The following is a 24,872-nucleotide window of genomic DNA, read 5'->3' as shown; positions in this document are numbered from 1 at the left end:
ACTCATGTCCCACTCCTCCCACACAGGAGGGAGGAATGGGACAAAATTCTTGAAATTTGTAATTAGTCAAGTGTGAAAATAATAAAATGTTTAAACATTGTGTATATTTTTAAAATGTAGTTATAATATGCAAGTTTATTGTGTAAGCTTTTGCATTAATGAATAAGTAGAGGATTATGAATAAGAATCATTAATGTGAAAAGTGTCCCAATCCTCCCTCCTCTCCCCTACTCATGTAAAATCGAGGGCCCCTTGAAAACATTTGCTACGGGCCCCGCGCTGACTTAATCCGGCACTGTATTTATGGTTCAGTTCCCTTCTTGTTGTTTACCTTTTTATAGCGAAATTGAGGCTGTAAACGAAATTGTTATTCGGTTCCTTAGACTTAACTATGAACAGGCGCGACTGCACAGTGCATACACAGAAATATATATTGATAAAGACCGGCTAAAATTGAAAAACTTTAGGTTTCAAGGAAATGTTTTACACGTCAGACAAATTATTTGTATGAGCTTATGAAAATTTCAGTGTAACACGACTGTCGAAAGATTCTTAGAACATTGTGTATTCATCCAATTAAAAACAAAATGGTCAGTGTTCTCCCCCTTCCCCATCAGTTCTCTAATTTTCAGTAAATTTAAACCAGTGGTTCGCAATTTTTTGCACGTTGCGACCCTTTTTTGACCAAGTAAAGGACCTGTGATCCCGTAGCCTACATGTCAGTAAAGTATCGCTAGGTGTGGACCTAACCTGGCAACATTGTGAAAGCTACGTTAGATCCTACATTACAAAACTGCTATGTTAGATTCGATCCACCCCCAACTATACTGTGGTAGGAATAATGTTTCGACCGAATAAGAAACGCTACACGACCCCATTTGGAGTCACGATCCTGGGAACCCACCCCTGCTTTAAAACAATTTTTTCATACTCATTCATGCTTTAAAGAAATGCTGGTATGTATCATTTTTCTCCTTAGAAAGTTTTCAAAAGAAAAATTCAGTGAAATCCTGTTACAACGTATATCAGTATAACGAAATACCCGTTTCAACCAAATAAGTTTTCAGTCCCGATTTTGAAGTTCATTGTTACTGGATTTCACTGTATTATGAATTACATGATCAATGTGTACATACCTTGTAAAGAATTTTTTACGAGTTTGGCTCGAGAAATTATTTTCGAAAATGTTTGTTGAGCTGTGGAAAGCATTTTATGCGTTTACATTTGTAGTAACATAGTATAATGTAGACAAAAATAGATTCCAAATATCTAGTAAGTATCTGGAATACGGTTTTGGACCCCGGTTTTTTTTTTTTTTTATTTAGAAATGGTCGCATTATTTCGAACAAAATCTCAAAAGAGTGCTGGAAAAATTTTGCCAGATTTTTTATGGAGCAAAATGTCAAACAGTACCTACCACCTTTTTCAACGAAATTCATTTTTTCTCGAATTTTAAACAATCAAAGAATGGATATTTCAAAAAAGCAAAAAGTGCATGACACAGATAGAGGCTTGAAAAATACTAGGAAAAAAATTTACAAGAAAACTTCAAAGGAATTTGTAAAACCTTCATCCAACTTTCCCCGCAGTTTAACATTGGATCCGTAGGCTTTCACACTCTCAGTGCAAAGCATCCTTAAATTTGCTTATAAAGTAGCATTAATATACATATTTATCTTTCTTTGGATGCACCAGCTCCATTGTTTATGCCTTCTTGATGTAGTGAAAAGTACTGGGGGTAGCGCATCCCCAGAAATAGAAATATTCATTAATACTATATTATAAGCATACTCAAGATCATTTTAATCTTAATTATATCCGTGAATTAATTTGAATAACACGGAAAGGTTATTCACTGAAGGTCTGCGATGCAACTTTACGCAAAATGCGATACTTCGTTTTTTTTTTAAATTTACAACGTGAAAATTTTTTTTTTCGGATATAGGGTTATAGGTGTGAGTCCTATACTCTGGTTTCATGCCAAAAAATAAGGGAAAATATTGTGAAACAAACCCCTAGAAAACAGAATGGGTTTTGATGATTTTAAAAATGTAATAAGTGGTAATACTCCCCATGAGTTAACCAATTTCCTCCATATGTTCTTGCGTACAAACTTAGCACCTCTCTAGCCCCTCAGAAAAGTATTAATGTATAATATAACGATCCCTTCCCCTCCAAATAAAAATAATGGCTATGAAACTGTCAAAAACTGAAAAAAAAATGCGGGCGACATTTCCAAAAAAGCAGGACGTGTGAATGGAAAAAGGTGGTCATATTTGGATTCAGGAGGTCATTTAGCACAAGAATTAACAAGAATTATCTCAGAAGCACTCTTTAAAAACTATATCCTTTCTAAACACAAATCAAATCCTGAAGATGTTTCCAAACATGTGGATTCACTTTCAAAAGCACTCATTCATTCCTTCATTGAAAAATGCCTCCGGAAAAGAGGGGAGTAGTAAATGGAAACGGTCGTTTGCGCTAATGATTGTAAATCTTATACACCTCACCCGATTTTCCCCCCAAGAAAGGACGGACCGGTGGAAGGCGTGGCTTAGTAGAGAAATTGAGCTTTTTCGAAAATATTTCAGATGGTTGGAACTCCAATATTTTTTTAGAAATGGTCGCATCATTTCAAACTTAGTCTCAAAAGAGAGCTGCAAATATTTTGCGTGTTGGGGCGTTCTTAAAATTTCGATAGCACGATTTGCAGCTTTTTTACAGAGCAAAAGGTCCAACAGTACCTCGTTTTCAAAGAAATTCATTTTTTCTCGAATTTTAAAAAATCGAAGAATGAACGTATCAAAAAAGTAAAAACTAAAATACACAGACATAGGCTTGAAAAATACTCAGAAAAAAATTGACCCGAAAACTTCAAAGGAATTTTGTAAAATAACATTCAACTTTCCCCGTAGGTTAGCATTGGATCCGAAGCTTTCAGACTCTCAGTGAAGAGCACCCTTAAGGCAGATGGGTTAAGGCTTTCGTTTCAATCGAGCGCCTATTTCTAGGCGGAAGTCCGATTTGGCTCTGACAACACGATAGATGGCAGCACCATACGGACAGTTCGATAATCTAGAACCAGACCAGAAGCGAATAACTTTCTAGTCTAGCACCCCCCAGAGGTATCGTTTCACTTGAAGGACATTGTGACCACAAGCGTATTTAGCGTCGCCCAGTCACCATTAATGACGACGATGGATCTTCGCCCAGCGAGAATCGAACCCGAGACCCTCCGATCACAAGTCCGATGCCTTTACCGATCAGGCCACCACGGCCCTTAAAGTAGTTTTTCTTCATCCTAAGAAAAATACACTTATATCTGTGATGTAACTCGTAACATAACTTGAGTTGTTTTCGCCCAAAAATCTTCTATGTCCGTGAACACACAGCTACGAGGAATGCCACTATTAAAAATAGCCATAACTAGGAGCGTGAACAGGAGGGGGAGAAGGAACACCTGTTGGCCCCGGCCCGAGCCAGAAGGGGGCCCAATATTTTTTTTAAACTTTGGGTGAAAATTTGGGTTAAACAATATAGAGGAGCGGGGGGGGGGGGGGCGGGTCCGGATAAGTCATTTGTGACGGACCCCAAAATTTCTGTGCACGCTCCTTTAACACATTAAAACACGTTCTAAAGACTACAGGGCTTCCGAGCTTTTTTCTTTAGCCCAGGTGTTTAAACTTTCGCTTCTTCCTCATATACCAACATATAAACCTTTCTGTTATTCATATTTTTCATAGAATCAAATTCCACATATTGTTGTTTGTCAGTGTAAACTGAATTTCTCTTAATATAGCTGCCCGTCACCGAAATTGCACAATATCTGTGACAGTCTGCAGTAGCGCAGTCAGAGGGCAGGTTTTGGGGTTTAAACCTTTCCCAGAAGCCTTGGTTTATCACATATTTCCAATCGAGATACGGTAGTTAATTTTAATATTAGAACAGTTATGAACAAAACCCACTCAGAAGATATTTTTAAGCTGCTCTAGTAGGAGTCTGCTATAGTACAAACTGAAACGTGCAAGTCTTAAAAATCTGAGTGTTCCCAGAATACAATGAAACTTAGCTTTTGTATTTCGTAGTTTTTTTCCGTGAAAATTCAGACAAATTTCACAGTAATAACATGTAAATATTTATTTAGAAGAACATAGGGCTTCTGTACATTTTTTTCGAGAAGTTAAGCCCTGCAATGAACTATTTCGACATTTTAGTAATAAACAAGGAATAAAAACTTTGTCAGTTTAAGATCTTCGTCAGCTGCTTTATCAAAAGGGGAGAAGGAAGCGCAGGGAACTGAAAAACATAGATTTTACAATTTGTAAAAAGTTTTTACTTTTTTTCCTGATCATTTAATTGGGGTAAACGACTACCCATTCAATATAAGGGAGACCGGGGCTAGTATGCGAAGGGGTAAGTGTGCGAATGTTAAAATTTTTCTCGTTTTTGGTTTGACAACTGTCATGTAACCACGTAGCTGCCTTACTATTGTTAGTGTATTTTCATTCAAATCTGCCAAGTTGAACGTGTTGCACGAGAGAAAGTTGTTTTTTTTTCAGTGTTTAGTTTTTTTTTTCATAAAACGTATAATAGTAGAGTAAATTACCAAAACTTATTAATAATAAATAAACCGTGCTTCTACACAACAAATAACGTCGTATTTGCATTATTGTATGAAACTATTTTCAATACGGCGAGTAGGAGCTAGTAGACGAATTTTTTTCAAGAATAATGTGCGAACTCGCATACTTGCCCCAAGTTACCTAAGTTTTTAGAGTCAAAACATTAAACAATTAAAATTTAAATTCTGTAAAATGTCAATTTAATGAAATAATTTCATTAGTTACACTATTCTTAAGCTTATCATTTTTTATGTACAGGTTTATACAATAGCCAACACATGCGTGCTCTTTTTTCTGGAAGTGAGATACTACAAGATAAAAACCAACAATGGGAAAACCCCACTAGATGTAACGCTGCATGTATGGTGCATCAGTAGCAGGCCCGGATTTGCACACCCGCAGACCCCGTGGTGTGTGTGGGGGGGGGGGGGGTGCACGTTCTTAATTGGTTCAACGGCCCAAGTAATTGAAAAAAAAAAATTTAAAAAAAAGAAGAAAAAAAAGCTGGCACTAATACCTATTAACGTTGCAAATATACACTGTTGACATCTGGAGTGGCACTCGATAAATTTTTTTTTGCAGAAGGTGGGGGTTCCAAAACTTTTAGATCCGAGCCGCTGAAATATTTCCAAAAGATCTTAAAAGATTTTGCTAAAAATTGTTCAGAGGAAAAAACCTCCGATTCTCTTACTAGTCATTTACGACTCCCTTGTTGAATAGAAGGGTTTTATTTCTGTAAGGAAAGCAATACACTACTATAAAAATAGTAATAACACTACTCTCTTTCCCACCACATTGTAGCCACAAATTGCAGCCTCTTGCAGGACCATTTTAAAGGTATGCTGACTCTGTTCTTGGACAGTGAATAATCCAGGGAAACCAATGACGATTTACGATGTACCAACCGTGGTAACAGTTGCTTTCCCACAAGAAGCAAGTCCCATAAATATTATTAATGATTTCAAGGAAACTGGCGTATTTCCCCGCAACTCGAACATTTTCAGGACTGTGACTTCATACCAAGTTCTATCACTGATCGGCCAGCCCCCCCAATCTCCTGAATCTAAGAGTCAATCTGTTTGTCCCAGCAGAAGCCCCATGTTGGAAAAAAAATAGTAAAACTTGATATACCTGTTCTAGAGCAGTTTCAGTTGCTACTATATCCAATTATTTAGATTTAGAGTTTCTTACTAAAGATAGCGCTATGTCTCAGCTAAGCCCATATACACTGGTGTGCAAAAATTAAGGACGAGACGGTTTTTTCAATATAACTTTTGTACAAAAGCTTTCCAAACCAACAAATTTAATACCGTAAGATCCCCAATACGTAAGGACTTGTGTAATATAAGCAACACTTACTAAAAGAGAAATCAGAGGGATAAAAAAAAGCTTTATTGAAAAAGTAGCATGGAGCGCAATGCGACTGAAGGCCGAAACATCCCTGTGATGGGTGTCCAGCAAGAAACATCCGGTCGTTAGTAGGGGATATGATCTCCCCCGACTGCTAGGCAGGTTTCACAGCATCTGCCCATGCTGAGAATGAGGGTGTCAATGAGTTGTTGAGGCATTGCTGCCCATTCGTCTTGCAGCGCCAATCGAAGCTCCCGAATCGTTACTGGTGGTAAGGTACGAGCTGCCAAGCATCTGCCTAGAAAATCCCATACATGCTCGATGGGATTGGGATCCGGAGATCGCGCCGGCCAATCCATACGTTCAATATCCTCACTCTCTAAGAGCTGTTCGGCAGCTACTGTGCGATGACATGGTGCATTGTCGTCCATGAAAAGGAACTGCGGACCCATAGCGCCTCTAGAAAGACGCACATATGGAAGGAGAATCTCGTTACAATAACGGGTCCCGTTGACTGAACCTGCGTCGAAGATGTAAAGGTCTGTACGACTACCAAGCATGATGCCTCCCCAAACGAGAACACCGCGACCTCCATACCTGTCCCTTTCAATGATGTTCGAGGGATGATTGCGGCTTCCCCGCTCTCACCAGATGAGTATGCGATGAGAATCGCAACTCAGACTGAATCTGCTCTCATCTGTAAAGAGTACTCGTCCCCATTCATTGTCTCTCTCATTCCGGTGTTACCGGCCCCACAGAGAACGCCTTCTCCGATGGGCAAGCGTTAGAGGTACACACCGAAAAGGGCGTCGTGCAAACAAACCACCACCGTGCAGTCTTCTGGCCACGGTAAAACGCGATATCGGTCGTCCAGTCGCCTGTGTGGTGTGTCTAGCGATTTCTCCCGCTGTCTGCCGCCTGTTTCTTCTGGCCTGTAAGACAATATACCGGTCATCTGCGGGTGTGGTTCCTCGTGGACGAAAACTAATGAACCCCCGGATAGCTGTTCCTGTACTTTGAAGTTGTCTCCAAAGTCGTGAAACGTTGCTGTGAGCAATTCCGAACAGCCACACTTGTCACACTGCGGCCTTCCTCCAACTTCCCAATGATTCGACCTCGGGTAAAAGCATCCAGATGTCGTCTAACAGATTGATTATTCGCCATTTCTCGCTGAGACAGCAACTGGGTGTGATTTTAACTGCTATTCGGCGTGCAATCTCTTTGCCAGAAATACTGATCTTACACCGACAACAGGCTTTATACTACTCAGACGCTCCCCCGTTACGTCTGCCTGCATATCTGCGCATGTGCTACCGTACATCACCTTACTTAATCTCCTGATTGGTCTTTCTGTCCGCTCTGCCTCTTCGTTCAGCTGATATGCTAATTTTTTGACTTCGTCCTTAATTTTTGCACACCAATGTAAGTCTCTAAGCATTACTCCAGATCCTATACGGCCTTATCCTAAAGCTGGAGAGGGTCAGATCAAACAAGAATGAAAGTGAAAGAGGTCTACAGCAGTACTCTTTAATGCTCCAGTGAAAAAGGTTCTTCAGGAAGAAAGAATCGCAGAAGAAACCCGCAAATCATCGCAAGAAGTCCCCAAAACATGCAAGAAGTCTCTAAATGAAAAAAAAAGAAAAAAGGAATGTGTGTAAACTCAAAAGAAACATAAGAAAGAAGAAAGTAGGCAAATAAAAAGAAGTTCTTTTTACAAAATGTGTGCAATTTTCAGCATTTTCTTCCAAAATCAAAGTTAAACCTTTTATATAGTGTAATATAACTTTATATAGTGTAATGTAGTGTATTTATAATTATAATACTAATTTCTTTTTTTCAGTCATTAGTAAGTTTTACTTACTTATTTAAAACATCATTGGAGCTTCATATGAAATTTCCTGCGTCTATTATGAGTTTTTCTCAATTCGCTAACTTACCCCATGACGGGGAAGTGTGAGAACTCCACGAAGCTCCACAAAAAATATGTAAAAAATACGCGAAGTATAGTACTGTCAAAACAAAAATACAACTTTATTGCTGATACCATAAAGAATATCCAAGTAATAAAAGATAATGTTTCTACTTTATTTACAACCTTTATAAAAAAAAAAGTTTAAAAAGTTCGCCAACTATCCCCGGTCTCCCTTACCTATTGATTACATAATTCAACAAATCCCCATTACAAAGAAGACAGTCTTTCTAATCATTATCAGTTCATTACGATTCTGCGAGACTTAATTTAAAATTATTTCCAGAAGCGCGAAGAAAATAAATCAAACTTATCTTTACCTTACATACGGAGCTAAATGTCTTCCATTGGAACGCTCCTGATGCATCTACGCTGAATCTTGAATAATTAACATGATTGATCAAGAACATTTAATGCATGTAATAGATGCAATGACTAAAATATAAGACTAGAACACAATTCCCAGTTCGTGGAATCATTAACACTGAGCATTTTATCACATGGCGTTCCGTAGTTAATCATCAAGCAAACGTGATGGCACAATAAAGGGCTTAACGTGTCTTTCGGTGTTATAATTACCGTATTAACTTGCCACCAATCGATTTTTCTCCTCCTGTTTGGTGTGGATGTAAGGGAGACATTTTGAATTTATTTTGATGGCAATGTTTCTTATGTTCCTGTTCTACGTGTATGTTTTTGTGTTCTTAATCGACATTAATTTCGAAGAACGTGAACGGAACATAATAAGGTGTCTCTTACGCCAAAAAGGTGCATTTTGCTACACGTACGCTGTACGAGCTTCTTTGAATTAGCTGACTGTAGCTGATATTTTTAACATAAAAATTATAAAATTTTAATTTTTGAAACTACAATTACTTAATTTTGAATGAAAATTAAACAAAAACCATATTCACCCGCCCACACACACGCGAGCACGTGCCCAAACACATCAAATTCATTTTGTAGTTTTGTGTTATGCAGAGGTGCCCACCCTCTAAGGGAGGGGGCGCACCCCCCCCCCCTCAACATCGCGGAGACCTTCTAAAAGCAAGAGTCCCTCCCCAAAATGAGAAAAATACCTCTCAAAACACTCCCCTCCTAAAAATTTTAATGGAGCAGTCTGCGCCATGTACCTTTCCCCCTCCGTAGGTGGGCACCCCTGTGTTATGTAGCTTTTACTTCTGTCGGCAATCCCATGACTGCCTCTATTTTATTTATTCATCTCCACTACTACTTAAAATTTCCTCTGCTTTACACAAATCGAATTGCGAAAATGTTCATTCCAGGCAGAAGTACAAGACAGTATACTCACCCTGGTACCCCACCAGATTCCATGTGATTGGCAAGCGTGACGTCATCGGACCACACGTCAAACTGCCATTTACGGAGACCCAGTACGCCGCACAAGACGTCACCGGTATGTACACCTATCCGCATATCCACGTTGACTTCTGTAGCTTCGCGTACGACACTGAGGGGAAAAAAACCAAGAAAGTCATACGAGTAACTGTTCTGCAGTAAGAAAACATTTTATGGTGATCATTAAACCCTTCAATCAAACTAGTGTGTCAAAGTCAGGGCATTTATAAATTTTATGAATTAAGTAAACTTTGATAAAAATTAGTTCAACTGGCAACAAGGGATTTGGTGGAAAACTCTTGATCTGAGATACAGTGGGCTATTTTGATCATTTTGAATACATTTTTGCCGTTACAAAAGGGCATTCTTAGTAAAATTTTGAAGTAAAGTGATAATTTTTATATGAATACTGCTCTTTAATCAAAATTTTACTTCAGTAGCAATTTGCAAGAAGACATTGATTCATTTCAATCGGCAGTTGCTTGTTTTCTAGTTTGCATGATGGCTGCGTATTCAGAATCTTTTTTTATTTTTTTCAGAATTGTAATGTTAATATTGCATGATACAATATAATTAAAGTTCAAAACCAGACTATTTAATTCTTTGATATAACTCGTGATTCTAATAATATCTCATACAATTACCTAATAAACTTTGCAAACAGCTATATTTTGTGTTCGTAAAAGTTTTCTTCATTGTTGATTTTTTTTTTTTTTTGAATATCTTTTATTTTGGGAAACTTAACGTTAGTGAACCACTTTTATATGAAATTCATTAGCATACAATCATAACTACTCCTGAAATAACTTCAAAAATAATTTTTTTTTTCGCTTGAAGCACCTTCCTGATATTTGTAGCACTTTTAAACGAGAATTTATAATGATATTTTCTCAGAATACAAGCACAATGTAAAGAAATAGGAGAATAAAAAAACCTTATTACGCCTAGAAAAAAATGAAAAAAGGAAGCACTCTACATTGGTAGATTAAAATATAGTGCAACTTCTAAGCATAAAAATAAAAATACTTGTATAAATATAAAGCTAAATTTAAAAGAAACTTCGAATGTCATATTTCATGGTTATGGCGGAAAACTTATTTTAATATCTTCCGAAGATAAGTCTTGTTATTAAGAAAAATTTTCATTTTATTTCAAATTGCGTTCTTTGAAGGTAAAATTAGAACAATGATTATTTCATTCGAGTATCTGAAAGATTTTATCACAAACTATTTATAAAGTGTATCGATTTTTTTTCTTTTTCCTTTCTTTTATTTTTCTTCAGCCAGAGAAGAGGAGCAGATCATATATTCGAAGGAACTTCAAAAATATCTTTTACTGAATCCGGCAAAATGTTAGCTTCAAAGGTATTTTGCATTTACGGAGACCGAAATTTCAAATGAAATATTTGCTTTTAGGGCATATCTGATACTGAATCGTACTGAATACAAATATGACGTAGAATTTGATAACATGTATTTTTAGTCATTTTCTTTCCTTTTTTATGTACTCAAACTTTGCTATTTAGTATAATGGCTGTTTTAGGCATACTCCGGAAAATAATCAAATTTTAATTTAAATAGTAACGAAGCAAAATAAATAACTTTTAAACACTTAAAAAATGCATAACTTTATTTAATTAATTACGTTTTACTTTATAGTTTCAAATTTTGACTAATACTTGAGTTTGGCTAATTAGACTAGCTTGGGATGAATTAAAACCGGGTGCGGAAAAAGAAAAGGATTTGTCACTCCTAAAAGTTATCTTTCCACCCAGCCGTAGTAAAAGTCATTATCTTATACTTAACATATAATTTTTGTGAGCGAAAGGAGTAGTGAAAAAAAAGAGGCTACATACCGAATTGCTTCTATCATGCTTAAGCCCATTTGAACACAATTGGTGGCATGACTAGGCCTACTGACTGGTAGTCCTGAGACGCAGTAATAGCAATCTCCTAAAATCTTTATCCTCATGCAATGATTTTCCTGAAAAGGAACAAGATAATAAATAATTAGATACCAAGATAAAATTACAGAAATTAAAAGAAATTTTACCGTCTGATATAAAAATTAATTTTTAGTCGTTCAGGCTGCTCTTTCGATGAACCCCTTTCCATAATTTTGGAACTATGCATCAGGGGCTCTCAAAGTAGGAGAAAATGACGTCCAGAGGCTTATTACAGCCCGCAAGTGGTTAATGACAAAGAAAGGAAAAGTTAGGAGCATTTGTTGTCCACGGACGGTTAAATTCATTTAGGCACATGTAACAACCAAAATCTCTTCCATCTCAAATAAACTAAACATGCATTAAATTTAATTCTATCAAGGACTTGTCCAAGTACGTAAATTTCTCTCAGCGATGATTAGTATGAAAAGCAAAAACTTATATTTAACGCAAAATGTGTCGATGTTACGGACGTTTTGTTTAAGTTGCACATTGACACAAGTTTTAATTGATATTGCAATCGAAAATTTACATTTCAACGGGTTCGTTTGTATAATCTTTCAGGCCTAAAAAAAGAAGCAATTTTCCTTCATTGTACCAATCACATTTATTTCTATTTTGTAAATATGCGTGCGAGATTTCGTAATTTCTTTCAGCTGGATGTTACATCAAAAGTGACATTTACATTGAATATCAAATGTCATGCCTTGATGGAAGTTTTTTTAAGTGTTGCATTTATATGAATTTTACAACGAGACAAACAACAACACATTAAACAGTGGCTTTTTACCTGGCAGGAACGCCCAGCTCGGGGAGGGCCAAAGAATTTCAAGGAGGGCGTTAACGTTTAACATAATAAACAGTAACCCTATGATTTATTTAATCTTTATCCGAGGCAGGTTTTTCATGCAGACCAAATTATTAACTACACGGGATATAGTTTGTCGTTGCCTCAGAGCAACACTAAAATATCTAATTCCAGGAATAACACTTAGAAGATATCTTACTGTTGCTCTGCGGCGACGAAAAACAGATATTTCTCCGATAGATCAATGTAAGTTTAGACGCAATATCCTGAATAGTAAAAAAATAACGTTTGGTTTTCTTGGCGGTAGACTTTGGCTTTCTTGGCGGGAGAGACATTCCCGCGTTCTTAGATCAGTAGGCAAATGTTTTAATGCTATTTCTATAGCTACTGTACACATTTTCAAATGAACTTGGAAGAGAACTTGGAAACAGTTTCAAAACGTAAAAAGAAAAGGGGAAATATAACACGGAATCTTTATGTCGTAATTCTATGTGAAGAGCTTTCATTTCCATTATTTGGGATAGTTTTTATGGTTACTTGGTATTCCAAAGGATGAATAATTCTAGTTCTATACCAATCCCGCGACTGCCACTTTCTAAAAATAAAAACATTTCTCTTTCCCCAGTGGATTTGAACCACCAGCTTTTCAGTTAACTGTCGAAAGCGCCAGCCGGTGGGCCACGGTGGCTTCGCTTCAGATGAATTGCTAAACGAATTAATATTAACAAAGCTCACTTTGAAGACAGCAGGTGGAATGTTTTTTGATGTCTTTCTTTCTCAGTTCACTTCCGCTGCTAACGTGTGATAAGCAGCATAGCTTCAAAAATGAACAACATTTGGACCATTACACGAAAAACGGTAGTTTTGTACCGCACGTGACGCCTCAGACATTTCATTAGCAATAATGATTTAAAAGGGTAATGATAAAAAATTTATTGCTTAACAAATTACAAATGCATGTGTAATTCCTTAAGCAAAAGATTTCGTCCTTACTTTTTTAAATAACTACTTTTAATGAAATATATGAACGGTCACGTGCGATACAAAGTGACTACTTTTTCGTGGAATGGCAAAATACGTAACTTTTTTCAATTGTTTAAACTATTGCTTCTCAACAAATGAGGTATATTTCCTTTACATTGGAACCTTTGCTCTCAACTTTTACAATTTATTTTATCATTAATATATTAATAGAGCAAAAATATTAACTGTTTCATAAGCAAGTTACAAGAGGTTGACCTTGGATGTCCCGCACGTGAAGCACGCAATTAAATTAAATTTTAAACAACAAAAAGACTCAATAAAAATGTATCTGTGTCAGGAATATCTTTGTATCAAATGTAAAGATTAAAAAATTTGCCTACCCCTGTTTAATTAAAATATGAATAGACTCGACAAAATGTTAACGATATTTAAGAGTCTCTTTTTCCCGCACGTAACGGTGAAATGGCCCAGTACTGTTTTAATTTCAAGTTGCTTTTTGCCCCAACGATGCAAAATTATTGTGAAAATACGATAGAGAAAATTTTTGAGACCTCTTTCCTATTTTCTAATGCGTAACATGTGCTTGTTATAGGCGTTAAAATACGTCTGATTGCTACCATTTCTCTCAACGGTCTGAACATTACCTTCCAAATCACTATTTCGAACAATCGCTGATTTAGTGCAGTTTCATTGGTTTCATTGCGTTTGAAGATGAGGCTACACTTATTGCTTGAATTGATTTTTTGTTACTGCGACGCTCCGTCATTGGCTACCTATTCCCATGAGATAATAGCAATCAAAATGCAAGCTTTCTCACTTCGTCATAGCAACGGTAAGTAAGGAGACAATAATTTACGGAATGTTTTCATATTCTAGATGACCACCTTTTCTCCCTCTTCCATTTTCGAGTGCAAATGCACAAACCCTTTTCTATGATGAAGCAGCAAGAAAAATATTCTAGTCCTCTCTATGCAGAAAAAAAATAAGAAAAAAAAAAAAAAATAAAACCGACTTCAAAATTGCTCTAAAAAGTGAAAAATAATTTTATTCTTTAAACATCACCGATAATGCTTTTAAACATAATTTTTGAAGTTGGCGCAAAAACGATAGATTAAATCATTCACAGACATAACTCAACTACAACTATAAATTTAACCAGGACCAGTTTCTTCACTATCATATACATTATGAATTGCTGACAACATATTTGAATAACGATATAAATGCTTCGTTCGTAACTTTGGATGCTTTTCCGAAAAAAAATATGAACGAAGCATGGTTACACTGGATTTTACGTTTTGTTTTTGCGCCAACTTCAAAAATTATGTTTAAAAGCATTATCGATGATGTTTAAAGAATAAAATTATTTTTCACTTTTTAGAGCAATTTTGAAGTCGGTTCTATTTTTTTTCAAAATTTTTTTATTTCATTCTTTTAGTGTAAATGTAGGTATTTCAGAAATAGTAAGAAGTTACCATCACGAAACTTCACCTTATTTTTTTCATAAAAATGCACCATACTAAAAAAATATATATATATAAACAAGCGTTAAACTTTAAGCGATTGGCACTAAAAACTTATCTTTCTTCCTCTCTGGAATTCAGGTGTAGTTAATTAAATTATAACTATTTAAGTATTACGTTTTTCCAAACTAATTTTCATTTCACAGCATCTAAGTTGTTTATTATGCAATCCTGTATGTTCTTACTTAGCCCCGATCATCTGTTATTGACATAGACGATAACGATAAAAATACTACTGTGTGTAGTTGAGGCAAACCTAATGGTAGCATTGTGAAGGCTAAGCAGATCCTATCACTGCGTCACCTCGCTTCCAGGTTAGGTTTACCTAGAGCCGCTATATAGACAGGCCGACGCATCAGCTTATGTTTAGCCATTTTGGATCGGATTTTTCATTGTTGCGCTGCTAGGGTTACCACAGCAAAGTTTCGGGTTTCGCCAAATTTGCGGAAAATACCACTTGATTTAACAAACAATTCACGTGTTGCTAATAATCGCTCGCAGTGAACAATCACCCAACGCGATTACTCGCCAGAAAAGACAACCACTCAAACACGTGCTCCGATCCAAAAAGGCTGATCTTAAGCTGATGCTCCGGCTCGTATATATAGGGGCCTTAGGTTTACCCCACTATGGAGCAATAACACTGAAGAAGGAAAGATTTCGATAATTCACATAGGGTTACTATAAATCAGCAAGGTTACCAAAATAAAATTATTTACGCCAAAAATGAGACGACTGCGCCAGATTCCCGATTATCGAAATATCCCCCTGAAGAAACTTGATGCTTGCTTCAGAGAAGTCTTCATTCAAAATTATCATTACAATTACTATTAATGTTACTGTCGTATGGCACCCAACTTTCATAACAATGGGTTTTAAATTTAATCATTTAATAGGGAAATTGCATGAAATTTATTGTTTTTTGCCCATAACTTTTTTTTCTGAAGAACAAATATGGTCAAACAAAGTAATGGGACCTAAGTTGAGCCATCCCCTATCCATTAAAAAAAGAATCATCAAAATCGGTTCACTAGGTGAGACGCTGTGAGTAGACAAAAAAAAAAAAAAAAACATACATACGATATGAACTGATAACCGCCTCCTTTTTGAAGTCGGTTAAAAAGAAGTGGCATCAATAACATGGAAACTATTTCGTCAGCAAACAAATGTGACATTAAATGAAAAATAATCATCTAAGCTTTGTGCTACAATATGATTAAAGTGAAAAACCAACGTAAATTGTTTAAAACGTTGATCTTACATTTTAATCAAATGTGACGTTATATTTGAAATGCTACTAAACCGGAAACGCAAATGTATTGTAAATTTTTCTAACTACTTAAGAGAGTATATCTGTGCTTTCAGAATCAGTATTTCTTCACAGTAAATCATGCAACACCGAATTAAGTCAAGCTTAAAACGGATAAAGTTGTTGTACAAAACATGCAAACTGTTACGTTTTGATGACATTTTAAAAAAACTTTAAGTATTGAATGCAAAAACAAGTTTCTTTGATGATTTTTTAGTATAATTCTTTATGTTCTTAAATACATACATGGAGATTTAATTCAAGTTCAATTTTTAAGCAGCTGTAAAAGAAAGAATTATTGTTTATATTGATGTGAAATTCAATCTCAATATTTGCAAGAAGAGGGAAATGGGAAGGCCTAAGAAATAAAACGTATAAAATTTCAGTTACAAAGGGTTAATTATTTCCTTAAAATATGAACAAAAAAAGGCTGTAGGAGAGGGGTGGGGGAGATTCTTAAAATAGGAAAAAAGTTGTTTTCGAAGTCTTTGAAAAACAGTGTTTGAATATTAAGGAACTCAGCACAATTATTTTCCCAAAACAAGGAAAAGGCATGACTCACACATGTTTTGTAACGATTCTATTTCTTTGATGCGTTTAACTTTGTTGCCTACCTTTACGTAAAAATCTATACAAAGGCATAAGAGTTGACTTAAGGTATTGGCAAAAAAAAAAAAAAAACAAGCGTGCAACACAATTTGAATTTACAACCATTGAGTAAGAAGGAAGTTCAATGCCTAGGTCAGTTCTTACAACTTACATGGAACTTTTCTTCAGTGCAAAGAAATGGAAAAAAAGACACGAAAAAAAAAATAGTTTGAGTTTTGAGAGCTTGAGTTGTCAAGTTATGTTTATCGCAATCACGAAATGCGAGAGAACCCTACTCGTTGGACTTCATGTTTCTACTAATGGCTTTTATCGAATCATCATTTAAATTCACAACGTAAAAATTCAAATGAATACCAGAGGCTGGATACTGGATGTTGTGTGCTGGATACTGTTTTTGCGTGAAAAGGATTTTGTAAAGTCGAGAAGGTCTTTCGAGATTCAATTCAATTTCGAGTTACGTAGACGCCTGCATTATAAGCATAGAAAAATAAAATCAAAGGACAGATGTCATTCACAGGTCAAATGAAAACAAACAATTCTTGATTGCTCAAAAAAAAAGCAAACACACACACACACACGAAAACAGGGTGAGTCCCAAAGAGCCAAAGACAGTGAAACGTTTTGATTATTCATCAATCGCTTTTGAAGAGCACAGATTGTGTTTATTATTCGATTATTTATATAAAATTATATAGATATGTGTCAATGTGCATCATCTTCGATCTTAAGAAAAGAAATTATCAGTTTTGATAGCTAAACTCTAATGAAAACTCTCGTGTCTAAATTTTATAGGAACCGTTAGAAGACTGGATCTGTTGTTGTTCCATGACGTGTGGTTTTTTACATTCCGAACTGTCGCCCTCAATTTTTCTCTCACGCCACGCTCTTGTTCTTTCTGTGCCTGACTTATGCGTATCCACAACAAAATTGTACATTTTAATAAAGAAAATAAATTGCAAGCAATGAGAACATTAAACAATACACAAAATGTGCCAGTTATGCACACATGTTTTAACAGAAACTCTGTTAATTACCAACAGCTGTACTCAGTGATCGTCACGCAGCGTGAAAGCAATGCACTCAAACACGGACAATGAGAAAGAAAGGAAGTCAGAAGAGTGTATGGGTGACTCTTTATCACACAAAAAAGTTACGAATCAGAATTTTAAAGCCCTCACATAAGAAGTTTCACTTCAAAAAAAGAAAAGATAGACATCAGAAATTAATACCATAATTTAATAAATATTGAAAACAAAAAAAAGGGCAGAAGATGAGGAAAATGTGTGTTAGTCTGTCTGTTTACCTCCAGTTTGTTTTAGAGAAATATTCTGATTCCCCAAACTATTTTTTGTTCGAAAGGTCTCGCCCTAGAACACCCCACTTTTACATTTCATTTTTCGTTCAATTTTGATTAGACCAAACGATTTTAACATCCTCGATATGACCACGGTAATTTTTTTCGTAAAATTTGACGTTCTTTATTGGATATAAAAATCAAACTGATTTCATCACAGACTTTTCGATAACGACACTTAAAATAAAATCTTTTTCCAAAACCGAAACTTATCGTAAACAATGACCAAGCAACAATAAAAATCTAATCTTTCCATGGAAACATCGATTTTCGATAGTTCGTTATAGTAGAAAACTCTCTTTTCACATTAGTGAATAATTGACGAAAGTAATAAGAATCGCTTTGTTGAAAACATCCTTTGATCTATAAGTCGGTGAAGGTGACAAGATGGTACGGTCAACAACCGCAAAATATTTATTTTATGACCTTGTCAGAGGAGAATTATTTTCAGTACTTCAATAAGATTTATTAAAATAGAGATTCATGTCTGGAAGCACAGTTTACATGTGATTTTAATTTCTCTTGAAATTATTTGAAAATTTACTCTTGTTATAAAACTTGTTAATTAATCACAACTGAAAAACATGAGAGAAAACCACTAAAACACGCAAATTCTTGACTTGATTCATAATTATTATTTTAACATTTTAATGGATCACCCTCATATGTATAATAGCGAATTCAGTGATCGAGTAACGGTCTGACGTCATCAACAATGAAACTCGCACCATAGCATTATGATTTGATAATATTTTTTGGTAATGCTTGACATGCGGTCAAATGCTTCATTTTGACAAGGCTGAACTGGATCAGGTAACTCAACTGTTTTACTGGTAAGACTCGTTTTAGAAGAATGAAGAAACGAAAAAGTGGTCAACGATGAACGCTACCTAATAGAATTTGGGGCTAATCCACTGGAGTCAGGGTAAAAATTTCAACTATCAAAATATCACACAGCAAGCAATTCGTTCAAATGTCGAAGCAATTTTCACCCGTCATACTTTGACGGGCAATTTTCTAGTTTTAAATAAAACACTTCTAAAATAATTTATTTTAATTTAACTCTAATTATAATCTTTCAAACAAAAATATTTTTACGCCTCTAAGTATATTTTACGCATTGAAAATTGTAGATACGTCTGGAAAAATTTGTTCAGATCAGCGTCACAAAGCAATCAAAAATCTGCGTCACAAAATTATTTAGAACATCACATAATTTCAGGGAGGGTGGGGCACAGTGCGACAAAAATAAAAAAAAAATTCGACAACTTCGATTTCATTAGAAAATTTTTAAGGTGAATTTTTAATGCAGCTTAAATATACAAAATTTTGAGACACAAAAGATTTCCTCACAATTTAAAGTTTTTGAGATAACGTATAAAAAGGGAACGTAAAATTTGTCTCGCTGTACCTCATGCAAGGGGCACAGGGAGTCAGCACACGGGGCACAGTGAGACATCATACAAGGCACAGAGAGTCGGCACACGGGGCACAGTGAGACATCAAACAAGGCATAGAGAAACAGCATATAGGGTTGAGTGAAATTTAATATGTTCGACGTTTAAAATCAAACTTAAATCCTAATGAAAAAATGGTTTCATCGTTTCAGCTTGCATGTAAATAAAAATTTGATTTTCAGACCACAAAAAGATTTATTTCGCTTTGTATCATTTCTTTTCGTAGGAGCTGTTATCAACAATTTTATAGTTTTATTAGGAATGAATGCAACCTTTGGTACATATAGTTAAATAAAAGCAATAAAAATGGTTTTATTTTTGTTCAAAAAACTAATGTACACGTCTCCATCGTTATCAGCTGCCATTAGAACATGTCGAATATATAAAAAAAAGTTCTGTTGGATGCAAATTCTATTAGAACTTCAAATGTCCCATGATCTAGCTCTTCAAATCCAGAAGGTAGGTTTTCACGCATGTCAATATGGCCTGATAAAATATCAGATCCCGCATTTAATTTTTTCTACCTCACCAGTTGTGTCAAATAAGCCTACATTTTAAAAATATTTTCGACATTTCCCCACTTTTCTCTACTTTTTGTGCTTCTTTCTTCCGAAATTCCAGAAGTATGACTTGCAATGATACCTATACCCTTTTGATGCTCTTCCTTCATTAATCAACCTTTCTCTCTTCAGTTTTTGACTATCCTCTGAAACTCTGAGAGCCCAAGAAAACACTCACTGCTACACTGGAGCAAGACGGCTCTTTAATATCATTTTACTTATAATTTACAGCTTATTATGATATATTTCATCTGAAAATTCACTTGGAATCAGAAGGTAAGCTACAAAAGAATTTCTCATGAAATTGTTATAAAATGTCCCTATTTTCGCTTTACGTCGTTAAATTCGCATTTTTAATGAGGTAGGAATACGTGTAAAGTAAATAAACAGCAAGTTGAAAACTCTTATTCATAAAATAAATTTAGAAAAACATACCTTTCGAATCAGAATTCAGGATGGGGCGCAATGAGACTTTCTCACTGCACCCCACCTCGCTTTTTTATTCCAATTCAACATATTAAGAGTTCGGTTAAAGCCTATCCTTAATGTTTTTAATGATAATTAGCTACATAGATGAAAAATGAAAATGATCAAACGGCTAATTTTTATTCATAAAAAAAATGTCATAAACCGATGCATGTGTGAAAAGGGAAAAAAGGAACATAGCTTGCCTGAAACCAGAAATAACAGAATTTTTTAAAGAATACTAAGCACTTTTCATAACGCACTCAAAAGGACGAAATAACCTTTCCGGGTCAAAAAGGACAGTTTAAGCATTCCTGTAGTTTTCGAAAATTCCAAGAAAATAACACCACAAACGAAGAAAAGTGCGGCTCAAGTCATGAAGAGAATTTCTCTCTCTCTTATCATTATCTAGCTTTCAATCATAAATTTGAGTGTTCAAACATGCGTATTTTTCTCAAGGGGAAAATTTGGTTTGAAATGACTAGAACCGCACTTATCTTTGTTTGTGGTGCCATTTTCTTGGAATTTTCGAAAACTACAGGAATGCTTTAATTGTCCTTTCTGACCCAGAAAGGTTATTTTGTCCTTTGGAGTGCGTTATGAAAAGGGCTTAGTATTTTTTAAAAAAATTCTGTTATTTTAAACCTTTTACTGTAAATGTATTTCAGAAATAGAATAATTTTACCGTCATGAAACTTCACCTTATTTTTTCATATAGATGCTCGGTAGGACTTAAAGGGGAAAAAAGCTATATACAGTGGCTCCCAAAAGTGTTCGTACACCTACGACTTTCAGCGAAATTGGCCCCTTTCCATTGGTTAGAATTAATATTTCAGAATAAGTAGTTGATTATAAGATCTATCAACAATTCTTAACAAAACTATATGAAAAGTTTTTAAAAAATATTAAAACTTATTTTTTTTAAATAAAAAACCAAAAAGTGCCGGAAATTTTATCTCACAAAAGTCTTCGTACACTTTAAAAAATGTCTATATATTATTGAATAATCTAACTTTTTATTAAGTTATTATTTAGTAGAATATCATGCAGATCAACAACACCTTTTAAACGCCTGGGAATAGATTTCATTCTTTTTTCTTTCTTTTTTTGCGTAATTTCTGTGTAAGTGTTCAACCACACTTTGAGTCTTTGATTCTTGAGTCCTGTTTCGAGCTCTATTCTCGTTTCAAAGTCATATTTTCGTAATTTAGCCACCAGATATCTCTAAATACGTTGCATTAAGTTCAAATCTGGAGATTGAGGGGGTATTTTCTAAATTTTAGGGCAATTTTCGAGGCACTAGACGCAAATGTTGAAAACCGTGTGCTTCTTATCGTTATCTTGATAAAAAACAAAGTTGTTTCCAATAACCAAATTTTTGACTAAGAGTTCAAAATTGGGTTTTAAAATATTTAAAGGAATGGCATGATTTATTATTTCATCAAAAAATTCCAAACTACCAAGTCCTGATGCTGATATGCACCCTCACACTATAACACCTCCACCGTCTTGATTAGCTGATCCAACTAAGTTCTTAAGATTAAGTTCCAAATTTTTTCTTCTACTTACAATTATACAACACTTTAACCAAAAATGTTGAATTCATTTTTATCTGTAAGAAAGACGTAATTGTAAAACGTTTTGAGCTTATTTATCATTGACTTTGCGACGAAAAGCGTAAGCTTTCTCTTTTTCGCACGACCAAGAAATTTTCAGCGAGAAGAGGACCCATTTAATCCAGCTAATCAGAGAACTTGGCGAACAATTTTAGATGAAAATTAAATGTAAAAATTTTCATTTAACTCTGCAGAAACATTTACAGCACTCAAATGTGTATTTTTCATAATTTTTTTAACTTTAAACCTCCGATTACGCATTGTTAACTTTGCCAGTTGACCTTTTCTTACCTTGTCTTCGGTCAGATTCTTTTCTTTCAAGCATTTTATCTAGCACTTTACTATGGAATGGTATAAATTATCTAATTTTGAGACATTTTAAACCAATTTACCGCTACCATGAGGGAAAAAAATCAAATTTCGAATGGTGTTTGTTGTTTTTTACGAATACCAGCCATTTTAAAGTAATAAGCTCAATATTAAGGAATGAATAAACAAAAAATTAAAGCAAAATGACTTTCAAGGGTCAACACAATGCAAAAATATTAAGTAAACGGTATATGATAATTTTAATCATGAATTTTTTCGAAAATATTTGAGTGTACGATGACTTTTGTGGCGTGTTATTTCTCTGTCTCTTCGTTTTTTGACCCATTTCAAAAAGAAGATTCGCCAATATTTTGAAAAAAAAACTACAGGGTTTTATTTAGAACGACGTAGTAATGATGTGAAAAAAATATTGTACTTCTTATTATAATTCAGTTTCGCGTTATTTTGGTTTTACTAAAAAATTTCAAAGTGTACGAACACTTTTGGGAGCCACTGTACGTTTCTAAAACTTCAAGCAGTTGCACTAAAATTTAATTCTTGTTCCTCTCTAAGATTCATGCTTGCTAATTTCATCCTCGCTTCCGAGAAGCCTTGATTCAAAATTTTCATTATGATTGCTTTTAACTTACTGTTGCAAGGCAACAAAATTTGTAACAATGGGTTTTATATTTAATCATTTAATGGGGAAATGACATGAAATTTGCTACTGTCTGACCACGGATTGTATGGAAAGACAAACATCCATTTTACAGCTGGAAATGGACAAATCTATGATTTTTTTTACCGATGTCAGCTTTTGCAGAATCAGAGTCTCATTCAAATGAGCGGAATACGGGCATAATTTTTACTTTTCCCCCTTATTTACATAGATTCGTTTTATCTGGAAGTTTGAAAATTCCATGCAATCCGTGGTTGGACAGTATTTTCCATCCTAACCGAAATAATAATTTTATTTCTGAATTTTAATTTTTCAGTGTTAAGTTGCACCTTAAGATTAAGCAAATCATTTAGTGAAATCTTGAAGTCTCTAAGTAATCTAATTGCTGAAATATAAGCAAAACCAAGCCTCAGATTACTCCGTGACAAACAAGCCAAGTATAATAAAAGCGTTTAATAAAAATAACAATCATTTGATTGCAAACACAAGCAAAAACTTCATATCCCAGAACCCACCCGGCCAGTGGCTGCAGATTCATGGGTACCTAGCATTACTTGCAGAATATAATTAAATCTCCACACCTTCCCCTACTTATTAAAAGAGTCCGACAAGAAGAATAAAATCTTAGGAGCCATAAAAAATCTTTATGCTTCAAGTTATTTCGCAGAGTTCACAGGAAAACTTAGTTTGACTTATTCTGGCGTGGGATGGCAAACTGCAGTATCTGCAGAAAGGAGGTTTTGAGATGTTTGAAGAAACGCGTTTTGGATTTAGTACTAACTATAGGGAAATATTAGGATTTGACGTTTTTTCCGCGCTTTATTTTCAGCGGAAATAAAATAAGCAAGTTACGACTATAAAGATAAAGCACAATAAATGACAAACATGCAAAAAAAGAAAAAAAAAAAAAAAAAAGTAATTGAAAATGACAGTTTTGAAGTTGCTCCCTTTTACCTGCCAAGGCAGTATAGCTCGTCCACAGAGTGGTGAGAACAACTTAAATCTTCAATATCTCTTTATAGTAAACTAGTGGTACCCGCACAGCTTTGCCCGTAGTAGAAAATGAAAAGGTCTTTGGTTCGCCTGTACATTTACAAATAAAGTATGGTGAATTTCTCGCCAATTGGCTTGCCCACTTGCCCACGGTTCCACGTTAAGATAACTTAATAAATTACTCTTCCATCTTATGATAATTTTGCTCAGGAAAATGTTCTTAAAATTGGAATAGAAAAAGATCAAAATTGAATTTTCAAAAAATCGCTTCGTAGTACACACCCCCATGCTACAAGCAAATTTCATGCGAAATTTCATAAACATCGGCCAAGCGGTCTAGGCGCTATGTGCGTCAAAGATATCCAGACATCCTGACAGAGAGAGATCCAGACTGAGAGACTTTCAGCTTTATTAATAGCAAAGAAGATAAAAGTAAGGTTTCAAAGAAATTTTGGAAGGAAGTCTGTGGAATAGGTATTTTATTATAAGATCTATGACCTATCTTTAACAAAACTACATGAAAATTGTTAATAAAACATTAGAACTTAATTTTTTAAAAATCAGAACCCAAAAAGTGACAGGATTTTTATCTCACAAAAGTCTTCGTACACTTTGCAAAAATGTCAAAAAATTAGTAAATAATTTAACTTTCTACAAAGTTATTATTTAGTAGAATATCATGCTGTAACAACAGAAACTTTTAAACTTCTGGGAATAGATTTCATTGTTTTTTCTTTCTTTTTTTGGTGCAATTTCTGAGTAAGTGTTCAGCCGCACTACGAGTCTTACTGTTTCTAGTTCGCTTCAATGGTGTATTTTCGTAATCTAGCCACCAGATATCTCCAAATATGTTCCATTAAGTTTAAATCTGGCGATTGAGAAGATATTTCTAAGCTTAAAGACAATTTTGAGGCACCAAACGCGAACGTGTGCTTCTTATCCTTATCTGGATAAAAAAAAACAG

General features: G+C 34.9%; 1 protein-coding gene across 1 annotated transcript in view; it reads right to left on the bottom strand.

Moving 5' to 3' along the window:
* Positions 1-24,872, bottom strand: part of LOC129223765 (adenylate cyclase type 2-like) — a 187,353-nt gene that overhangs the window by 106,805 nt on the left and 55,676 nt on the right. Inside the window, exons 6-7 of the mRNA XM_054858124.1 lie at positions 11,156-11,283; positions 9,254-9,412 (exon numbers count right to left, since the gene is read on the bottom strand). Of these exons, the coding sequence (XP_054714099.1) occupies positions 9,254-9,412; positions 11,156-11,283 (287 nt within the window). The remainder of the gene's footprint in view (positions 1-9,253; positions 9,413-11,155; positions 11,284-24,872) is intronic.

This window comes from Uloborus diversus, chromosome 6, assembly GCF_026930045.1.
Source record: "Uloborus diversus isolate 005 chromosome 6, Udiv.v.3.1, whole genome shotgun sequence".
Classification (NCBI taxonomy): Eukaryota; Metazoa; Arthropoda; class Arachnida; order Araneae; family Uloboridae; genus Uloborus; species Uloborus diversus.
This window is presented reverse-complemented; position numbering and strand designations above follow the sequence as displayed.